The sequence below is a fragment of the Pristis pectinata genome, chromosome 1 (assembly GCF_009764475.1).
Source record: "Pristis pectinata isolate sPriPec2 chromosome 1, sPriPec2.1.pri, whole genome shotgun sequence".
In the NCBI taxonomy this organism is placed as follows: domain Eukaryota; kingdom Metazoa; phylum Chordata; class Chondrichthyes; order Rhinopristiformes; family Pristidae; genus Pristis; species Pristis pectinata.
The window spans coordinates 74,607,137-74,625,752 of NC_067405.1; the positions used below are offsets into that span (position 1 = coordinate 74,607,137).

Genomic DNA, 18,616 nt, shown 5'->3' on the forward strand with positions numbered 1-18,616 from the left:
TGACGTTCACGGCTGTTGATTCTTTTTTTGTCACTCTTCAATGTCAGGGCCGCCGAGGTGACACTGGACCCAAAGGAGCACCTGGAACAAGAGGGAGCGCAGGAGAAAAGGTGAGGATGTTACTTTTCCATCCCAAGGCGTTTCTTAGCAACGGGTGATTAAATGCAGGAGGTGGGTGGATGGTGGAAACAGACAATATTCAGTGGGATTTTCAGCACGAGGTAACCAGTCAGGAACCTTTTAAATGGTGGAACCTGTAAATGTGGCACCATAATCGGTTTGAGTGCTTAATGATGTGGGATACATATTTTTGACAGATGGATTTTGATCCTTACTTTTGTGGGGAAGGTTCCACCTCAGAAGATCTGTAACCACCAGTACAGGAATCACAGCATCACTCGCGATGGGGGTGAGGGGTCAGAACAATAATGGACTGATAATGACTGACCGGATATGTTCTTGTGTCCTGAAAGGGTGATGTTGGAATGGAAGGTAGTGCGAGGTTTGCCAGGGAAGCTGGACTGAAAGGAGAGAAGGTAAGGAGCTGCCTGCTAACACCTGAATGAGCATGATAATAATCTGACAGCTAATCTAATAAATATTTCTGTAGGTCAAAGGATGGAGGAGTCCAAGTAGAGAGATGGCTAAAAGCCATTGGATGTACAAAAAAATAGCATATATCTTCACTGGAATGTTTCTTTTTCCAGTGGGAGAAAGTGAGGTGTATAAGTAAAGGGAGGGGAAAGATTTCTAAGCCTGCAGAGAAAGGACAGATTGGTGGAACTGGAGACTTCCTCTGGTAGAGGGCGAGCACTGATACAATGGACCAAATGGCTGTCTTGTGCTATAAGCATTCTGTGAAACGTACAGAGCTCTGGTCTGTCCAACTTTAAATCCTTTTTTGAGATCTGAGTGTCACCGGCAAAGGCCAGTATTTTACTGCTCATTGCCCTGGAGCAGCTAGTGGTGAGTGTCCTTCTGAACCATAAGAACATGAGAAATAGGAGCAGGAGTAGGCCATCTGGCCCCGTCGAGCCTGCTCCGCATTCAATATATCATGGCTGATCTGCCGTGGACTCAGTTCACCTACCTGCCCTTTTTCCCCATACAATTCCCCTACTATGCAAAGATCTATCAACCCGTGTCTAAAATATATTAATGAGGTGGCCTCTACTGCTTCCCTGGGCAAAGAATTCCTCAGATTCTCTACTCTCTGGGAAAAGCAGTTTCTCGTCACCTCCATCCTAAATCTATTCCCCTGAATCTTGAGGCTATGTCCTCTAGTTCTAGTCTCACCTACCAGTGGAAACCACTTTCCTGCCTCCACCCTTATCTATCCCTTTCATAATTTTATATGTTTCTATAAGATCCCGTCTCATTTTTCTGAATTCTAGTGAGTATAGTCCCAGGCGACTCAATCTCTCCTCATAGGCTAACCCCCTCATCTCCGGAATCAACCTGGTGAACCTCCTCTGCACCACCTCTAAAGCCAGTATATCTTTCCTCAAGTAAGGAGACCAGAACTGCACGCAGTAATCCAGATGCAGCCTCACCAGTACCCTGCACAGTTGCAGCATAACCTCCCTGCTCTTAAATTCAATCCCTCTAGCAATGAAGGCCAACGTTCCATTTGCCTTCTTGATAACCTGTTGCACCTGCAAACCAACCTTTTGCGATTCATGCACAAGCACTCCCAAGTCCCTCTGCACAGCAGCATGCTGCGATCTTTCACCATTTAAATAATAATCTGATCTTCTATTTTTCCCTCCAAACTGGATGACCTCACATTTACCAACATTGTACTCCAGCTGCCAGGACCCGTGCCCACTCACTTAACCTTTCTTTATCTCTCTGCATCCTCTGCACAATTTACTTTTCCACTCAATTTAGGTTCATCGGCAAACTTGGATACATTACACTCGGTCCCTTTTCCAAATCGTTAATGTGTATCGTGAACAATTGTGGGCCCAGTACTGACCCCAGCAGCATCCCACTCACTACTGAATGCCAACCAGAGAACATCCATTTATCCCAACTCTCTGCCTTCTATTGGTTAACCAATCCTCTGTTCATGCTAATACAGTACCCAAACTCCATGCATCCTTGTCTTATGGATAGTCTTTTATGTGGCACCTTATTGAATGCCTTCTGGAAATCCAAGTATATAACATCCTTCTGTTCCCCTCTATCCACTGCACTTATTGTATCCTCAAGAACTCCAGTAAGTTTGTCAAACAGGACCCTGCCCTTCCTGAATCCATGCTGTGTCTGCTGATGGAAACCACTCCTATCCAGCTGCAGTCCTTCTGGTGATGATACTCCCCACAGGGCTGCTGGGAGGGGCTTGCATGGTTTACATTGAAGTACAGGTGATACTTTTCCAAGTCAAGATGATGTCCAAATTGGAGGGGAACCTGCAAGTAATGTTGCTAAGGGAACTGGAACCAAAGAAAGTAGATGGAATTAGAACATGGAATTAGAGCATGGATCAGCCATGATCTGACTAACTGCCAGAACAGATCTGAGGAACTGTCCTAGCAGTCTCCGGTACTTCTGAATGAAAGCCCCTCCTGATATCACTGTAGTATTGGGAGGTTATTGTGCGTTAGAACTAGAAAGCTGAGAGTTTTGTTATGGTCAGTCTAGGACAGGAATGGTGATGCCAGGCCAAGCTGAAGATTAGTAACCTAGGATCCTGATCTACTGAGGAAGGCACCCACTAGCTATCATAGAACATTAGAACACTACAGCGCAGTACAGGCCCTTTGGCCCACAATGTTGTGCCAACATTTTATCCTGCTCTATGGATCTTAATCTAATCTAACCCTACCGTCCCACATAGCCCTCTATTCCCCTATTCATCATGTGTCTATCTGAGAGTCTCTTAAATGTCCCTAATGTATCTGCCCCCACAACCTCTGCCAAGCAATGCATTCCACACACCCACCACACTCTGTGTAAACAAAAAAAAATTACCAATCACCTTTAAAATTATGTCCCCCCCCCCCCCCCCCCCCCCCCCCCCCCCCTCCCCCCACCCCCCCCCCCCCCCCCCCCCCCCCCCCCCCCCCCCCCCCCCCCCCCCCCCCCCCCGTGTATAGTCATCTGTCGCTCTGGGAAAAAGTCTCTGACTGTTCACTCGATCTATGCCTCTTATCATCTTGTCCACCTCTATCAAGTCACCTCTCATCCTCCTTCTCTCCAAGGAGAAAAGCCCTAGCTCACTGAACCTATCCTCATAAGACATGCTCTGATCATTCAACTACTTGGCATTATCAGTTCGAGGTGTTGAGGCTTTGGAGTAGGAGGCCCAACTGTTACCAGCTGACTCACTGAAATTTTCACTTTGTTCACAGGGAGATGTTGGCCTCCCAGGACCAAGAGGAGCCCCAGGTGTGCCTGGAGGATCAGGTTTGAATGTAAGTCTCACTTTCTGACCATCAAGCAACAAACTCCATTCCTGGGTTTCATCACATGATCTCCCATTCTCCATTTGCCTGCCTGCTTACTGTTAAACATAGGTAACAAACAAATGTGTTCAAAAGGATTGCAAAATAGATGCAGACGATTTTTAAAATGACTCCACAGTTTACCTCCTGGGTTGCTGACTACTGAATCCATGCAGTCAATCAATTCCAGAAGGCTCCAGAGGCTTGAGCTGGGGTAGTCCAACCTATCAGTAATGTCCAGTGTTAGAAGTGTGTTTGATGTACGCCCTGTCTCTCGGGGACCCCAACTAGTTGGTTGGAGAACATGCTCTACAACATATCTAGTGCATGGTGCCAGCCTTGTGAGTGGTATTTATGGGTCCCTGCATGAACTACTTCTGAGGTGGATCTGTTCAATAATATAACAACCTATGCTTCAAAAGCCTACATTAACCCCACTCTCATGCTCAATCTGGACACTGATTGGATTGAGTTACTTCATTGAGGTGTGGGTCGATCCCTAAAGAAGTGGCTAGAGTGGACACTAGATGTGCACTCATGTCCTGGGCTATATATCAGTCATTAGCCAATAAAGAAGGGACATAAAACTTAAAAGGGCTTCTCAAACTATATCATCGCTTTGCCAGCAAGCAACTTGTTTTGCATGTGCTCCTCTCCTCTTCCTCAGCTTCCTTTTGTTTTAAGTTTGCGGCATTAGCTTGAAGCATTTGGTGATGAGCTGAATGTTCAGGTCCGAGGTACGCATAACATCACAGCTGGATCTGTGTGTTACTGGGCAAGCTAAAGCTCTCCGTATCTCTGGGGTTACTCTGGAGATCACATTAATGGTCAAATTTCATTCCCTTTTGCATTAGTTACCAATTGGTCAGAGAAGTTGTCATGTGGCCAGATACAGCGCCAACTCGACCTTTAAGTTCTCTGATGACACCACTGTTATAGGCTGGATCAACAACAATGATGAGACAGAGTGCGGGAAAGAGATTGTGAACCCTGTGGCATGGTGTCAGAACAACAACATAGCCCTTAACGTCAGCAAGACGAAAGAGCTGGTTGTTGACCTCGGGAAGGGGTGGAGGGGTGAACACAACCCTGTCCTCATCAACGGAGCTGCTGTAGAGATAGTCGACAGCTGCAAGTTCCTCGTTATCCATATCACCAGCAACCTCACTTAGTCCCTCTTTCACATCCCCTTCCCGGTGGTGCTGCCTCGTCCTCTGACTCTCAATTCTACCTCTCTTGGTTATTCAGTTATTGTCACTTTAACATTTCTTGCACGACTATCTTTGTACCATTCTGTTATTCTGCGCTCATTGCTGTATTTATTGTTATATTTATTATTACCATGTATACTGTTTACTCTGTGAGCTTCACGCAAACAAGGAATTTCATTGCACCCTGGTGTATATGACAATAAACTAACCTAAGCTGAAATTCTCACCAAGCCATGATAATGGAGGTGGAGAGGATAATGCTGTTGGAAAAGGGAAGAGTCCAAAACTTATTGAGGAAAATTATAGAGGAAAACAAGAGGGAGGGATTGGAATGAGGGGGAGACTTTGGATAGGAATTAAATGGTCGAACTTTATGGTGTGCATTGTAGGCCACTGAAAGAAGTCCATGAGGACATAATAATGAGACGCCCTTAGACGTGCCAGTTACACTGAGGAAGTAGCCAGTGTAATGCCTCCTGATCAAGAAGGGACCAAAGGATGAGCTAGATTTGGATCTAAGGTTTATCGTCACTTCTGATAAAACCAATGATTATTCAAAATAAGTTTAGTCAGCCTTCAAAAGTGTACAACATTATCGAGGACAGACAAAAGGTGCCTTTGACGAATTAAGGGATTACCTGTTGAGGAGTTGCTGTTTTGGAAAAATTGCTAGACATGAAGCCGAAGGTTTTTCAAAAGGTGTTTAGTTAGGAGCCTTACAAGAGGTCCACCACAAAGCCTTGGGCAGGATCCAACACAGTACAGCAGCAGGGGTGGGGAGGGCGGATTGGTTGACGGTCAGCAGAACCTTTCTCCAGTTCGTGGGAAGGGGGAGAAGGGAAGAATAGTGGAAAGTATGGTTGAGGAAATATTGGCAGTGCAACTTCAGGGTAAAGTTGATCACTGAGAAAATGAGAAGAGTTTTGGATAGATGTTTATACGCAGAAGGTTGTGGGAGCATCAAGTGCTTGACCACAGGACATGCTCAAGGCAAGGACTATTGCTTCAGTCGTTAGCATCAATATTTGAATGACTGAAAAGTGGGCAGTTGTGGAGAAAGCCAGGGAGACTTGGATTAGTTTGAATTATTGAAGCAAAGAGAGGCCCTGCCTCTTACACTACTCTCTGTTACCCCTTCCCACCTTGCTCTCACTTCCTCCCATCTCACTCTCACTCTCTTACCCCAACCCCACCTATCTACTCCCATGCCCCTCTCCTCCCCCCACCATCCCAATCGCTGCCTACCAGTAATGGGATGACCCAGACACAAAATCTATATCAGTTGAGTGTTCTGTAGTTTCACTTGCTGTATGGTTTATGGATTCTACAACCAATTTAAAAACCTACCTCTCCCTTGTTGCAGGGATCACGAGGAGACACAGGCGAGGTTGGACCAAGAGGTGACCCTGGACCTCCCGGCCCCAAGGTACGCATTTGGACAGTTGACCATAAGCATTGTTGGTATGTTGTCAAATGATGTCAGGTAAGTGTGAAGATTGCCATTGAGTCAGGTCCCTGACTGACGATGGATAATGATAATCTTTGAATCTAAGCAACTTCTGCAGTATTTTTTAAAAGTTTAAAAAAAACTGCAAATCTCAAATAAAAGCAGAAAATGCTGGTAATACACAACAGATCAAACAAGATTTGCACGGAGAAGCACGGTCAGTGTTTCAGATGCAAGATCCTTCAACAGCACTGGGTAAAATTCTGAGTTAATATAAGTGCTGAGTTGTGCAGAAAGGGATGAAGAGGAGAGGAGACAGGAGAAGGTCACTTATCTTCACCTGCTGAGTTTTTCTAGCATTTTATTTCTTGTGATTGCAGCTTTATAAAACTCTGCTTAGGCCACATCTAGGGTATTGCATTCCGTTCTGGTCACCCCTTCATAGGAAGGATGTGGAAGCTTTAGAGAGGGTACAGAAGATGTTTACCAGGATACTGCCTGGATTAGAGGGCATGTGCTATAAGAAGAGCTTGAACAAACTAGGGTTGTTTTTGCTGGAGTGGTAGAGGCTGAGGGGAGATCTGATGGAAGTTTATAAAATTATGAGATGCATGGATAGAGCCGATATTTTTCCCAGGGTCGAAATGTCTCACACTAAAGGGCATGCATTTAAGGTGAGAGAGGGAAAGTTCAAAGATGTGCAGGACAAGTTTTTTTACACAGAGAGTAGTGGGTGCCTAGAATGCGCTGCCAGGGGTGGCAGTGGAGACACACATGATAGAGGTGTTTAAGAGGCTCTTAGATAGGCATGTGAATATGCAGAGAATGGAGGGATATGGACCATGTACAGGCAGAAGGAATTAATGTAATTAGACATCATTAGCTTAATTAGTTTGGCAAAATGTCGTGGGCTAAAGGCCCTGTTCCTGTGCTATACTCTTCCATGTTTTATGTTCTAATATACTTGGTTGGCACATGTAGTGGTGGGTAGGAGAAGGGGGGAGTGGGTTAGAACTAAGAGTCCTCCACGTTTAAATTGCACAGACACAGGTTCTTGTGCTGAATATACCATAAGGCTAAGCCTAATAGTCAACCAGATGAGCTACAGGGAAAGACTAGAGAAAGGCCAATGAGACAAGAAGATGCTCATTGAATTTAAAATGAACTTCAAAGATGATGTACTTTGAACAAATCTACCAAGTTGTTGTCAAAACTTGAGGGAGTTCAAGATATATTGAATGCAAGAGAGGCTGAGTGTCAAGAAGGAGTAAGCTCAAAAGGCCAAGTCTTCTTTCCTTGTTGATACTCTAATGTTTGCCTCAAAGTTATCTCGCACCAAGAGACCAGAGTAAGTTAGGTGCCAGTGGCTATCCATGCACTGAAAGAGGTAGTGCTGAGGTCCACCCAGTGTTGGGTCGTGGGGCCTCCTTTCCCCCAGTCTGATGAGGTGCAACTCTCCATTGGGTGTCCGCAGGCCAACCACTAACCAACAGGATTTCCCTTTGGGCTCGTACCCAGGCCGGGAAAGATGCAATTGGGATGGACGAGGGAGGTCAGGAAGGGGCAAAGGTTCAGCTTAGAAGAGAAGGGCCAACTGAGAGAAGCGATCGAGAAGGGGAAATACTCCAGAGAGAATTGAAATGAAGGGGAAGCCATTGAGCATGATGCTGAGAGATGACATGATGGGGTGGGGGGCTGGCTGCTGTCATTTCAGATCACAAGGAGGTGGGGAAGCCTTTGGGAACTGGAAGTAGAGTGATTAAGGTCGGGGTGAAATGAGGAGGCAGGGCCAGACAGAATTCAGCACAAAATGTTCGGCACTGCAGTGAAGCCGGAAGATTCACTTCTCTGCCTGCTCTACCTTCTGATAACTACGTTTTTTTTAAATGTGACTTTTGTCTTTTTGTTGCCATACTTCCTTTAAAATTCTGCCTCATTCATGTTTTCCAAAAGCGAAGAGGCTTCAAAAGTTCGTCACTATCTAGGTGTCATCAAATATGCTATACCAATGCAAGTCTTTAGTTGATCAGGTTCCTGGTCTGTGTTGCCTGTGTAACTTTCTTCTTCAACTTGTTTTTAGGGTGACAAAGGAAGGCAAGGATTCAGTTTCCCAGGACCCAGAGGAGACCAGGTAATGGGGTGATGTGTTCATTACTTTTCATTAAATCCTTCCCTGCTTCAGAAATTTTCTTCCATATATGTTGAACAGGCAGGATTTTCAGACTATTTGGAAGCTGCTTATGTAACCTGGATGTGGAGCATTTCGATCATTTACAGCAAAAAATATTTCTAACAGTAAACACTTAACCAATGGCTACAAATTCTAGTATCTATTCAAACAAATCATAACCAGTTGCAGCTAATCTGGCGTTACAACACGGGCTGTTTAGTTTGGAAATTCTGGAGTGCGCTGATGGTGTTTGAACATGTCACGTTCATCCTGTGAAAAATGTTAATCTTCATTGCAAATGGATTAATGTTGGTAAAGGCGATAACAGCAAAGAACTACTTGCCTCTTCCTCTCAATCTATCTCTACCCTCTTCTCTCCTCCTCTCTTCCCTTTTCCTCTTATCCCTTTCCCTTCTTCCACCTTTCTCCTTCTCCTTCCCCTTCCCCTCTCACCCCCTTCCCTCATTCTCCTCTGCCCTCCTCCCCTCCCCCATTCCCTCCCACCCCCTTCAACTTGTTCCGGATCCACTTCTTCTAATGATCCAAATTCATTGTTTTTCTCATTCTCATTCACGCTTGACCCCAATCGATCAATGCCATATTTTGTGCTTAAATGCTTGAACGTCGCTCTGATTCTTGATGTGTTACCCCTCTCTGTGTATCACTCTGTGGTAGGACAAACCTGAACAGAAAGGCATTACTGTTTCTTTCCCTTTGCTCCTTAGGGTGATGAAGGGGTGCAAGGACCTGATGGGTACATGGTGAGTTGATGTCTCCGTTGGTTTGAAACTGTTTGCAAGCACATCTGTTAATCTGATGAATCACGTGATTGAATTTCGAGTGAGGCAAAACAGAAGTCCCTGTAAGCTGACAGTGGTTAGCACGTGAGTTGACCTTAGAAAAGGAGGCTGGATATTATGGTCCAATGAATGTTGATGATCTAGTATATGATCACTGGAATCAGTAACAGACCAGTTAAGAATTCAAGATCATGCCTAAGACTCTTGCTGGAACACAAGAGAAAAGGAACAGGAGTAGGCCTTTTAAACCTGCTCCACCGTTCAATGTTGATCATGGCAAATCTGCTCCAGGCCTTGTTTCCTCTTCTGTGCCAGTTCCCAACAGCTCTCAATTCCCCAATCTTTCCAAAGTTTACCTACCTCCTCTTTAAATACCCTAATGATCCAGCCTCCACAATCCTCCAAGTAAGGAGTTCCAGAGCTTCACCACCCTCTGTGGGAAGTTACTACACACCTGTATTTTGAAAGACCATCCCCTAATCTTGTAACCATGTCCCCTCATTTGAGAATCTCTCACAGGGGAAAACATCTGAACATCTACCCTATCATGCCCACTAAATATCTTATTGTTTCAGTGAGATCACTGAAACAAATAAGATATTTGTTATCAGACATTCTTCAAATAAGACATTCCTCTAAACTCCAAAGAATTTTTTAGCCGCTCATAATATGACAACTCTCTCATCCCAGAAATTAGCCTGATGAATTTCTTTTGGACGACCTGTAATACCAGTTTATCTCAACTGATGCACTCAAATTGAAAGCTTAAGAATTTACCATCTCTCAAGATGTGTTGTAAATTATGTACCAAGACCCCAGTGTAGTGGTCAACAAGCCTGCAGACTTTCTGTCCAGCAGTGTGCTTTCCACTATGTTGGGTGAGAAGCATCTTTTACGAATGCCAAGGGAGATATTATGCAGTCATTGATACCAGTTTTAGCTACTTTCTGTGGAGGCTGAAGTGTCCTGCAACAAGGCTGATAACTACTTTATTTGAAAGTTAACTCTGGCAGAGCAGTTCTAGTCCACATTAAAGCACTCACTCATCCATTGTCCCCATAGTCCCCATAATCTTGGATCCAGACCTAACCCCCACAATCCTCATTCAATCTCTCTCCCGTATCAAAAAATTAGGACAAGAAAATTACAGATGTGTTTAGCTGTAATCTTCCAAAACACTCGAATGGTGGAAGGGGTACTAAATGCAGCACATGTTCACACTCCAAAAATAAGTGACATCCAGTTTCAGGGCAAAGGTCACTCCACAGAAGAGCAAAGTCAAATTATCCAATGTTAAGACTTTTTTTTCCCCTTCAGGGTACCAAAGGAGAAATGGGACGCAAAGGACAGCAAGGAATCAAGGGGATCATTGGTGAAAAGGTAAGTCTAATTTCCCAGAATCCAGTCAACCTTGCGTCCAGAAACTTGCTCAGATCCAATGTTTGGTGCCTTTCCAAGTTGCCAACTAGATACCCTTTCTATTGATAGTTCAACATATCCACTTGAAACAGTCATAATGTGGATCACATGAATGTGTTTATAATTAAATAAAAATCACAGTGCAGCTTATTTCCTTTTGTTCTAGGGTGATCCTGGACCAATGGGTGAGCCAGGAGAGAGAGGGCGACCAGGAGAACCAGGACAAACAGTGAGTGACACTTGGCCTGACCTGTAACAGAGGACTGAAAGTTGAATTTGTTTGCGGCAGTGTTATGTGTTACGTAAATAGGTTCAGATGCAAGTATCCAGAACTGCCTAGTTGAAGTTCAACATTCACAGCATGAATGGCATTGTGGGTTTCTCACATTTCTCATGTTTTCCTGCAAAACAGGAGGCATTCAGAGCATCAATTCTGTGCTGCTCTCAGCAATCCCATTCCCCAACTTATTTCCCTTGTAACTTAGTTTCATTCACATGCCCTTCAACTTCACTCTAAATCTCATGCCACCCACCTGCACCAGGGTAATTTACAGCAGACAATTAACCTCCTAACATGCACATCTTTGGGACGTGGGAGGCACCCAGAGAAAACCCATGCAGTCACAGGGAGAATGTCCGAACTCCACAGAGACTGTGCCCGGGGTTGGGATTGAACCTGGGTCGCTAGAGCTGTGATGTAGCAGCACCACTTGCTGTGCCCTGTGCACCCAAACCTCACCTGCTTTTCTTCCATGTGGCAAGGTTGATGAGTCTGCTGGTGGATAGGGCTGGATTGTGGATGGCAGGCTGACTTCAGTTATTGTTCAGTTTCTAGGCTAGGCAATGAGGCTCTGATTTTTTTTCTCCCCCCTTTTGCCAAAGAGAAAGCTGGAAAAGCAAACCATGAGGCTCAGAGGTGGGAGTACTGCCCGAGAACTCTGGTTAGGCCGCAATTAGAGTATTGCATGCAATTCTGGTCACCTCGCTATAGGAAGGATGTCGAGGCTTTAGAGAGGGTGCAGAGGAGGTTTACTAGGATGCTCCCTGGATTAGAGGACATGTGCTATCAGGAGAGGCTGGACAAACTTGGGCTCTTTTCTCTGGAGCAGCAGAGGCTGAGGTGTGATCTGTTGGAAGTGTATAAAATTGAGGGGCATAGATAGGGTGGACAAGCAATATCTTTTTCCCATATTGAGTGATCCAATACTAGAGGGCATGCATTTAAGGTGAGACAGTGTAGGTTCAGAACAGACGTGAGGGGAATGTTTTTTTCTGAGTGGTGGATGCCTGGAATGTGTTGCCTGATAGGGTCGTGGAGGCAAATTCATTGGGGGCTTTTAAGAGGGGCTTGGATGGGCACAGGTATGAGAGGAAAGTGGAGGGATATGGGCATTGTGTAGGTAGGAGGGAATAACTATGTCGGCACAGCATTGTGGGCCGAAGGGCCTGTTCTGTGCTGTACTGTTCTATGTTCTTTGTTGGAGGTCAGACCAACTTACCAGGACCCCTAATGTTTTACGTCTCAATGAGATCATCTCTCATTCTTCTAAATTCTGAGAGTATGGGCTTAAATCTTCCCGCAAAGATTCAGGAGCTGGAGGAGAAAGATGATGGCAAAGTCTTTCACATGAATTGTCCAAAGCCTCCATGAACTAACCACAGCAGAGAGTGTCTCCCTGAATCCAGACTGTATCCCTTCTTCTGGATCCCAGAGCCATGAATGCCTATAGACCTGGATCATAAATTTCAGGAATTACAGGTGAAGATGTTCGGCGTCTACTGCTTGGGTTTACCAAAGTCGGGTGGAAATGTTGTTTGATGCACCAGTCACAAACTAGAAGGTGGTGTGTTGGGATACTGATGGCAATTACTGTACAAAGTGAGCAGATATGTCCCCCCCAGAGAGTGAACGGAAGTGGATGCATACACTGAACCAGCAAATTTACAAAGTGTCTAATCAAATTCACTACAAAACCCTATGGAGCATTAGTCATTCATCAAAAGGAACACGCAGCTCCAGATCACTGCCATTAGTGTGAAGGAGTAGAGGAACAATGGGCACGGTAGGTTGGGCAGGTCACGTTGCAGTGATTGGAGATTGAATAATCTTTGAAGATTTTCATTCTGGTCCATCAATACCACCACCAACACCCCACCCCCCACCCTGACTCCATGAACTGGGAACAGGACTCGGGGACAGGGACTCAGGACCCAGCCTCTCCCCACCCCTCCAGGGTTTTCTCAGAGCCCCCATGGTTCAGGCGACCAACCTTGGTGGGGCCCAAAACGTAGGGCCCTGCACTGTCAGGGGAGGGGGGTGGGCATTGGTCTGGTTCCAGTGGGGGTTGGGTGCACTGGGATCTGGGTCCAAAGACTGCAGAAAGTGTAGACGTGACCTGAGCTGGTGAACTGTGAGAGCTGTCATTCAGCTGAACAAGTTCAAGGCTCGGACGTTTAAGCATTGCCATAGGACAAGCAATTGCCTTAACGTCTAACTTTGCTGATTTTCCTTTACCCTCTCCCCACCCCATCTCTGGCAGTCCCATCTTGACCCCTCCCCTGCCTGCGGTCATACTGTGCCAGATGAGGAGAGCAGCACTGGGGGAGGTGCAGCACTGTCAGAGGAGCAGCGCTGCTTCTCCCGCACTGCAGTGCTTTCACTTTGTTACTGCAGAGCTCCTTTGGCACGACCCGTCCCACAGCACGGTGCTCCCTTCCACAGTGCAGTGCTCCTTCCTCACTGCCCCCATACCCACCGCCCCACAGTGCGGCGCTCCCTCAGTGCCGCCCTTCCTACAGCACGGCACTCTCTCCCAGAGTATGGCGATCCCTCCGCACTTCCACTTTCTCCATCCACAGACACCAGTCCTGTCATCTTTCCTGCTTTCCTGGTGCTGGCATTCATCACATCCACATGTGGAAGAAGACCACACAGCCATTCCCATCACTATGACTTTGCTCCCTGCACAGGCCAGTGTCCTGATCCCAATTCCTTCACCATTGTCCCTGTTATTTCCACACATGCTCCTCTTCTTTTCCACCACCAACCACCCCACCCCCCAAACACCCCCCAAACACCAATCCTCACCAACAGCTCAAACACCTTTGCTTGAACTCCCTCACTTGCCAGTTGTACACCAGGCAATCCCTCAGCACACGATCTAAAGAGGGCTGGTGTTGCACCTTTTATCCCGTGTCTTTACTTGGCCTTATTTCTGTCCACTATCTCTTCTGATCCCCAGTCACACATACCCAATGCATCACAAGAAAAAATCTCTGTAGGTGCTGCATTAAATTATTCCATTTTACAATATAATCCCCACAAAATAACAGTGATAATAATGAGATAATTCAATATTTTGATCGTGGTCATTGAGAGAGAAGTTATTGCTATTTATTGCACTATTTATTTAATTTATTTTATAGTTTAGTAATTTTATCTCTTTGCACTGTACTGCTGCCATGAAACAACAAATTTCACATCATACAAGTCAGTGATGATAAATCTGATTGAAAAGTATTGTCCAGTGATGCAGCCAGTTGAGCCGCTGCCTCACAGCTCCAGCAACCTGGGTCCAATCCTGACCTCGGGTGCTGTCTGTGTGGAGTTAGCATGTTCTCCCTGTGACCACACGAGCTTCCCATGGGCGATCCAGTTTCTTCCCACATCCCAAGTATGTGCAGTTGATGGGCTGATCAGCCTCTGTAAATTGCTCTAAATCGTTATACGGATCAGGGGGAGTTAATGGGAATGTGGGGAGAGTAAAATGGAATTGGTGTAAGTGGTTGGTGGTCAGCACGGACTTGGTGGGCCAAAGGGCCTGTTTCCATATTTCTCTATGATTCTACTGGAGAGAATACTATAGCAACACTCTAAGCTGGAGGAACTCAGCAGGTCAGGCAGCATCCATGGAGGGAAATGGACAGTTGACCTTTCAGGTCAAGACCCTTCATTTGAGTCCAGATGAAGGTTCTTAACCTGAAACAATTTCCCCAATAGATGCTTCCTGACCCACTGAGTTCCTCCAGCTTGTGTGTTGCTCCAGATTTCAGCATTTGCAGTCTCATGTCTCCAGTCTCCAGAGTACTATAGGTTGGTGACTTATTTCAAGCTAATGGTGTTTTGTTTTACAATGCAGGGTACCCACGGGCCTCCAGGCGACCCTGGTCTAACAGTAAGTACTTTCTATTCAGGGACTTGGGTGCTTAGGGGTCAAAGGGAAAATCCCTAACCAAACCCCAGCTCTCTTTCTACGTACCCAAGAGGATTCAGCACCAGTCTTCAGAGATCCCACCCTCCTCCACTTGCCATTGGTTGCCCACCACATCCACTGTCATGGTACCTCCAGCTTTCCATTCTGACTGGAAAACTCTGTAACCTGATTGACTGACTCTTGACTGTTGGGCAAGCAAATTACCACCATCACCCATCTGCCAAGCGCTCTCCCTCATAGCCTGCACCAAACAATATTTTTACAGATTTAAAAAAACCAGAAGGGTTATTCAGGGGAATTGGGGAAGGAAACACTAGGGCAGAAACTGCTACTTGCCTACACCAGTGCATAAACTGACCCTGTGTTGGGGGCCAACTCCCATTTTATGTTTGGCCTGCAACTGCAGTCCTATTCTGCACAAGCCTCGGGGTGCTGTGTGCAATTAAACCTGCCTTCCTGACTTGCCCGCACAAGGGGATATCGTCTGCTCGTGGAGGAAGCACCTCAGACACACATCACAGAGTGGGTTGTAATGGTGTGATGCCCAAAGGGTGTGGAAGAGGGAGAATTAGAGCTTCAATCATGGAAGCAGGTGGAGATCAGGACTTTGAGGATCGGGTCATCATGAGGGAAGGAGGGTGTGATTGGTTGGCATCAAAGAAGCAGCACGGGGAAGTTAACCTGTTGACTCCAGCATCAAACTCTGTAGCAACTTGGTCCACCTGCCATTCATAAGCAAAAGATTTTTACACGGGTGTTGAATAAGGTTTGCTCCCACTCAGTGACATCTGCACCAAGGTAAGCATGCTCAATGTTTCAAAGAGACTTGGGTGCAAAAGCTGTGCTGGGCGATAGAATTGCCAGCCCAATATTACTTAATGCTCCCCTGTTGCTTTTTGCTGCTGTTCTTGGACTATGGCATGAAAGCATTACGGTTAGTCCTTTAGACTAGACTCCTGGACCATTGATCCAGAGGCACAAGTTCAGATCCCATCAGGTCAACTCAAAAATGTTAATCCAAATAATTAAATAAAGGTGGAGTAAAAAGCTGATATCAATATTAGCATCCTTAAATTACCCAATTATTGTAAAGAGCTGTCTGGGTCACTAATGGTCCTCCAAAAAGGAAATCTTTCTGATCTGGCCTGTATGCGATTCCCGACCCAATGAAGTGGTTGCATCTTGCGCTGCCTCATTACAGGGGGAAATTTGAGGGGGGGGGGGGGGGTAGTTGCAATAAATGCTGGTTCTCCCAGTGACATCCACATCTAATGAAAAATAAATAATACAAGAAAAGTCCCAAAGCAATCCAGACCCAACCCTGGGGCTGAGCAGTGAGACTTGAGGCAACTACAGCTTTGTGTTGAACCCCTTACCCTTTGAGCTGGTGAGTTGACGACAGCTGGATGGAACCACACATGACAAGAAGCAGAGTTAATATTTCTGGGTCAGGTACATCTCTCCAGAAAGATGTGAACCTTTCAATGCTAGATTTCTGATGGAGGGGCAGTGCCTTGATACATTAATTCTGTTTCTCTGTGCTTCCAACATTTCTGTTTTATTTCTGATTTCCAGTATCTTTTGGTTCTGTTTTGCTGGAGGAGAACCAACCACTGCAATGGAAGGCGGTGATTAATTATTAAGTCCTTCCTTGCCCAAGGTTGGGACCTGATGGGCAGTGGGCTGGGGACAGGGATGGAGCAGGGTGAAGCATTGCCATTTCCTATTTTAAATCCATCTGGTAAGCATTAACTGGTCATCTCAAGTTCCACTGAATCCAAGCTGTAGCCCACTGCTAGCACAAGAGCAGTCTCCTTGGTTGGACTTAATGCTGTCAGCCCTGCAGAACTCGCAAATTTCCTAGATACTGCTCAGAGAACAAAATTGTATTTCTTCCAAATTCTTTGACTGTTGTCATCAATTAAATATTAAAATATTAGGGATGAGGTTTCACCAGCTGTTAATAATAATCCGACAATGGACTGATGGGTTCTCTTTCCAAATGGCCTTGAGAAGATGATGTCCCTGGTGAAGCAGTGGAGGGAGGTGGAAAGCTGGTGTGTTTTGTTGAAAGAGGGAATGTTATGAAGTTGTCGGCAACCTTGGAGTTTCCAGAAAGCTTCCGCCACTTCATTCGGTGCTCACAGCCTTCTCCCTGGGCTCGTCTTTTAGTTGGGTTTCTGTGGAAGGCTTCGGATTGTGCTCCTCTTATTGCTCCTGACTGTCACTTCGTTCTCTAGGACTGTGATGTGATGACGTACATCCGGGAGACGTGTGGATGTTGCGGTGAGTCTGTTAGTCCACAAATTGAAGAACTTAATACGCAGTCAATTTGCAGAGGCATTTTTCAGTGGGTCTTTCACAATAAAGGGGAACTGATGGAGGGAACCATGCCTGCAGTACATGTACGTCAACACATCGTGGTGCCAGCTTCTCACTGGGTTTCCACTTGACTGATCTGGATGGAACATTGGGACAGATCTTCCATCATTGGAGCATTGGCTACTCCTCTGCTACTTTTTCCAGTAGAGTCTTGGGTGCAATTTTCCACTGGGTAGTTGGCTCTCTGTCTAACTGCAGGGCTGCCCCCAATGTAAGTGGCCCACTGTAGTGATAAGAATGGGGCTGACAAAGGTGGATCATCTCACTGGCTGCCAAGCTGCTGGTTAACTTCTTTTACAATAACAGCACAAGTGGTGTACCTTCCCAACACCAGGATAGTCTACAGGATTGGCTGGTTCTGTTGTCCTCCAGCAACCCCATTTCCCTATGTTCTTGTGGTGACTAGTGGGGGTCACTGAATTGACCAGTCAATGCACTGGATTCATAGATTTTGGATTAGTCTGCTAACATATCAGATTGTTCAAAATGTTTGAGGAAAAAAATAGCTTAATTGTGTTCAGTTCTGGTTGCCTCATTATAGGAAGGATGTGGAAGCTTTAGAGAGGGTGCAGAGGAGATTTACCAGGATGCTGCCTGGATTGGAGAGCATGTCTCATGAGGATAGGTTGAGTGAGCTAGGGCTTTTCTCTTTGGGGAGGAGGGGAGGATGAGAGGAGACACATGAATGATAGAGAAATGGGAGGGGGGGCAATGTAGGAGGGAAGGATTAGATAGATCTAAGAGCAGGATAAAATGTCGGCACAACGTTGTGGACCGAAGGGCCTGTACTGCGCTGTAATGTTCTATAAATACACAAATCTTATCAAAATGTGTTTCAGAAATGTTCATTTGGCATATTTAAACTTTTGTTTCTTTCCTTCTTTCCTCTCTCCAGACTGTGAGAAGCAGTGTGGACCACTGGATATTGTGTTCGTCATTGACAGTTCAGAGAGTATTGGGCTAACCAACTTCACCTTGGAAAAGAATTTTGTCATCAACACTGTGAGCCGATTGGGCACATTAGCCAAAGACCCCAAGTCTAAAACAGGTCAGCAACTCAGGAAGGCACCCTTATGCAAAGCTACCCCCTAATCAGGTTAATGGAAACCTGTCTTCACGTAATCTTATGTTTGGAATCCTCCCTACTCCATAATTTGGATCGCCATGAAATAATTCACGGCTTTATTTTTATTTTGCCTGTCTCATTCATAGAGTTGCACAGCAAACTTCGGCCAACCATGTTGCCTATTGGCAGTAATCCTCTTTGTCCACGTTAGGACCGTATCCTTCTATGCCTTGCTGTTTGTCATAATACCTCCAATGTGTAGTAATTGTACTTCATTCTACCACCTCCTCTGGCAGCGCGTTCCAGATACAACCTTCATCTGCAAACGCTCGGCTTTCCGCATGTGTGTAAACCTAATCCTCAAAGGGAGTTGATCAGGACCTAGAGTTAGAATGTGACAGTCCTCCATGTCTTGTGCCCTGTCCTTTGCGTTCTTCCTGTCCATTCTGTTTGGCTCC

General features: G+C 45.7%; 1 protein-coding gene across 2 annotated transcripts in view; it reads left to right on the forward strand.

Moving 5' to 3' along the window:
• col6a2 (collagen, type VI, alpha 2) overlaps positions 1-18,616 on the forward strand; it is a 69,891-nt gene that overhangs the window by 37,525 nt on the left and 13,750 nt on the right. For both annotated transcript variants that reach the window (XM_052015509.1, XM_052015520.1), the window contains exons 16-26: positions 48-110; positions 474-536; positions 3,357-3,419; positions 6,024-6,086; positions 8,188-8,238; positions 9,003-9,038; positions 10,395-10,457; positions 10,663-10,725; positions 14,636-14,671; positions 16,951-16,996; positions 17,988-18,140. In XM_052015509.1, coding sequence (XP_051871469.1) covers positions 48-110; positions 474-536; positions 3,357-3,419; positions 6,024-6,086; positions 8,188-8,238; positions 9,003-9,038; positions 10,395-10,457; positions 10,663-10,725; positions 14,636-14,671; positions 16,951-16,996; positions 17,988-18,140 — 700 coding nt within the window. The remainder of the gene's footprint in view (positions 1-47; positions 111-473; positions 537-3,356; positions 3,420-6,023; positions 6,087-8,187; positions 8,239-9,002; positions 9,039-10,394; positions 10,458-10,662; positions 10,726-14,635; positions 14,672-16,950; positions 16,997-17,987; positions 18,141-18,616) is intronic.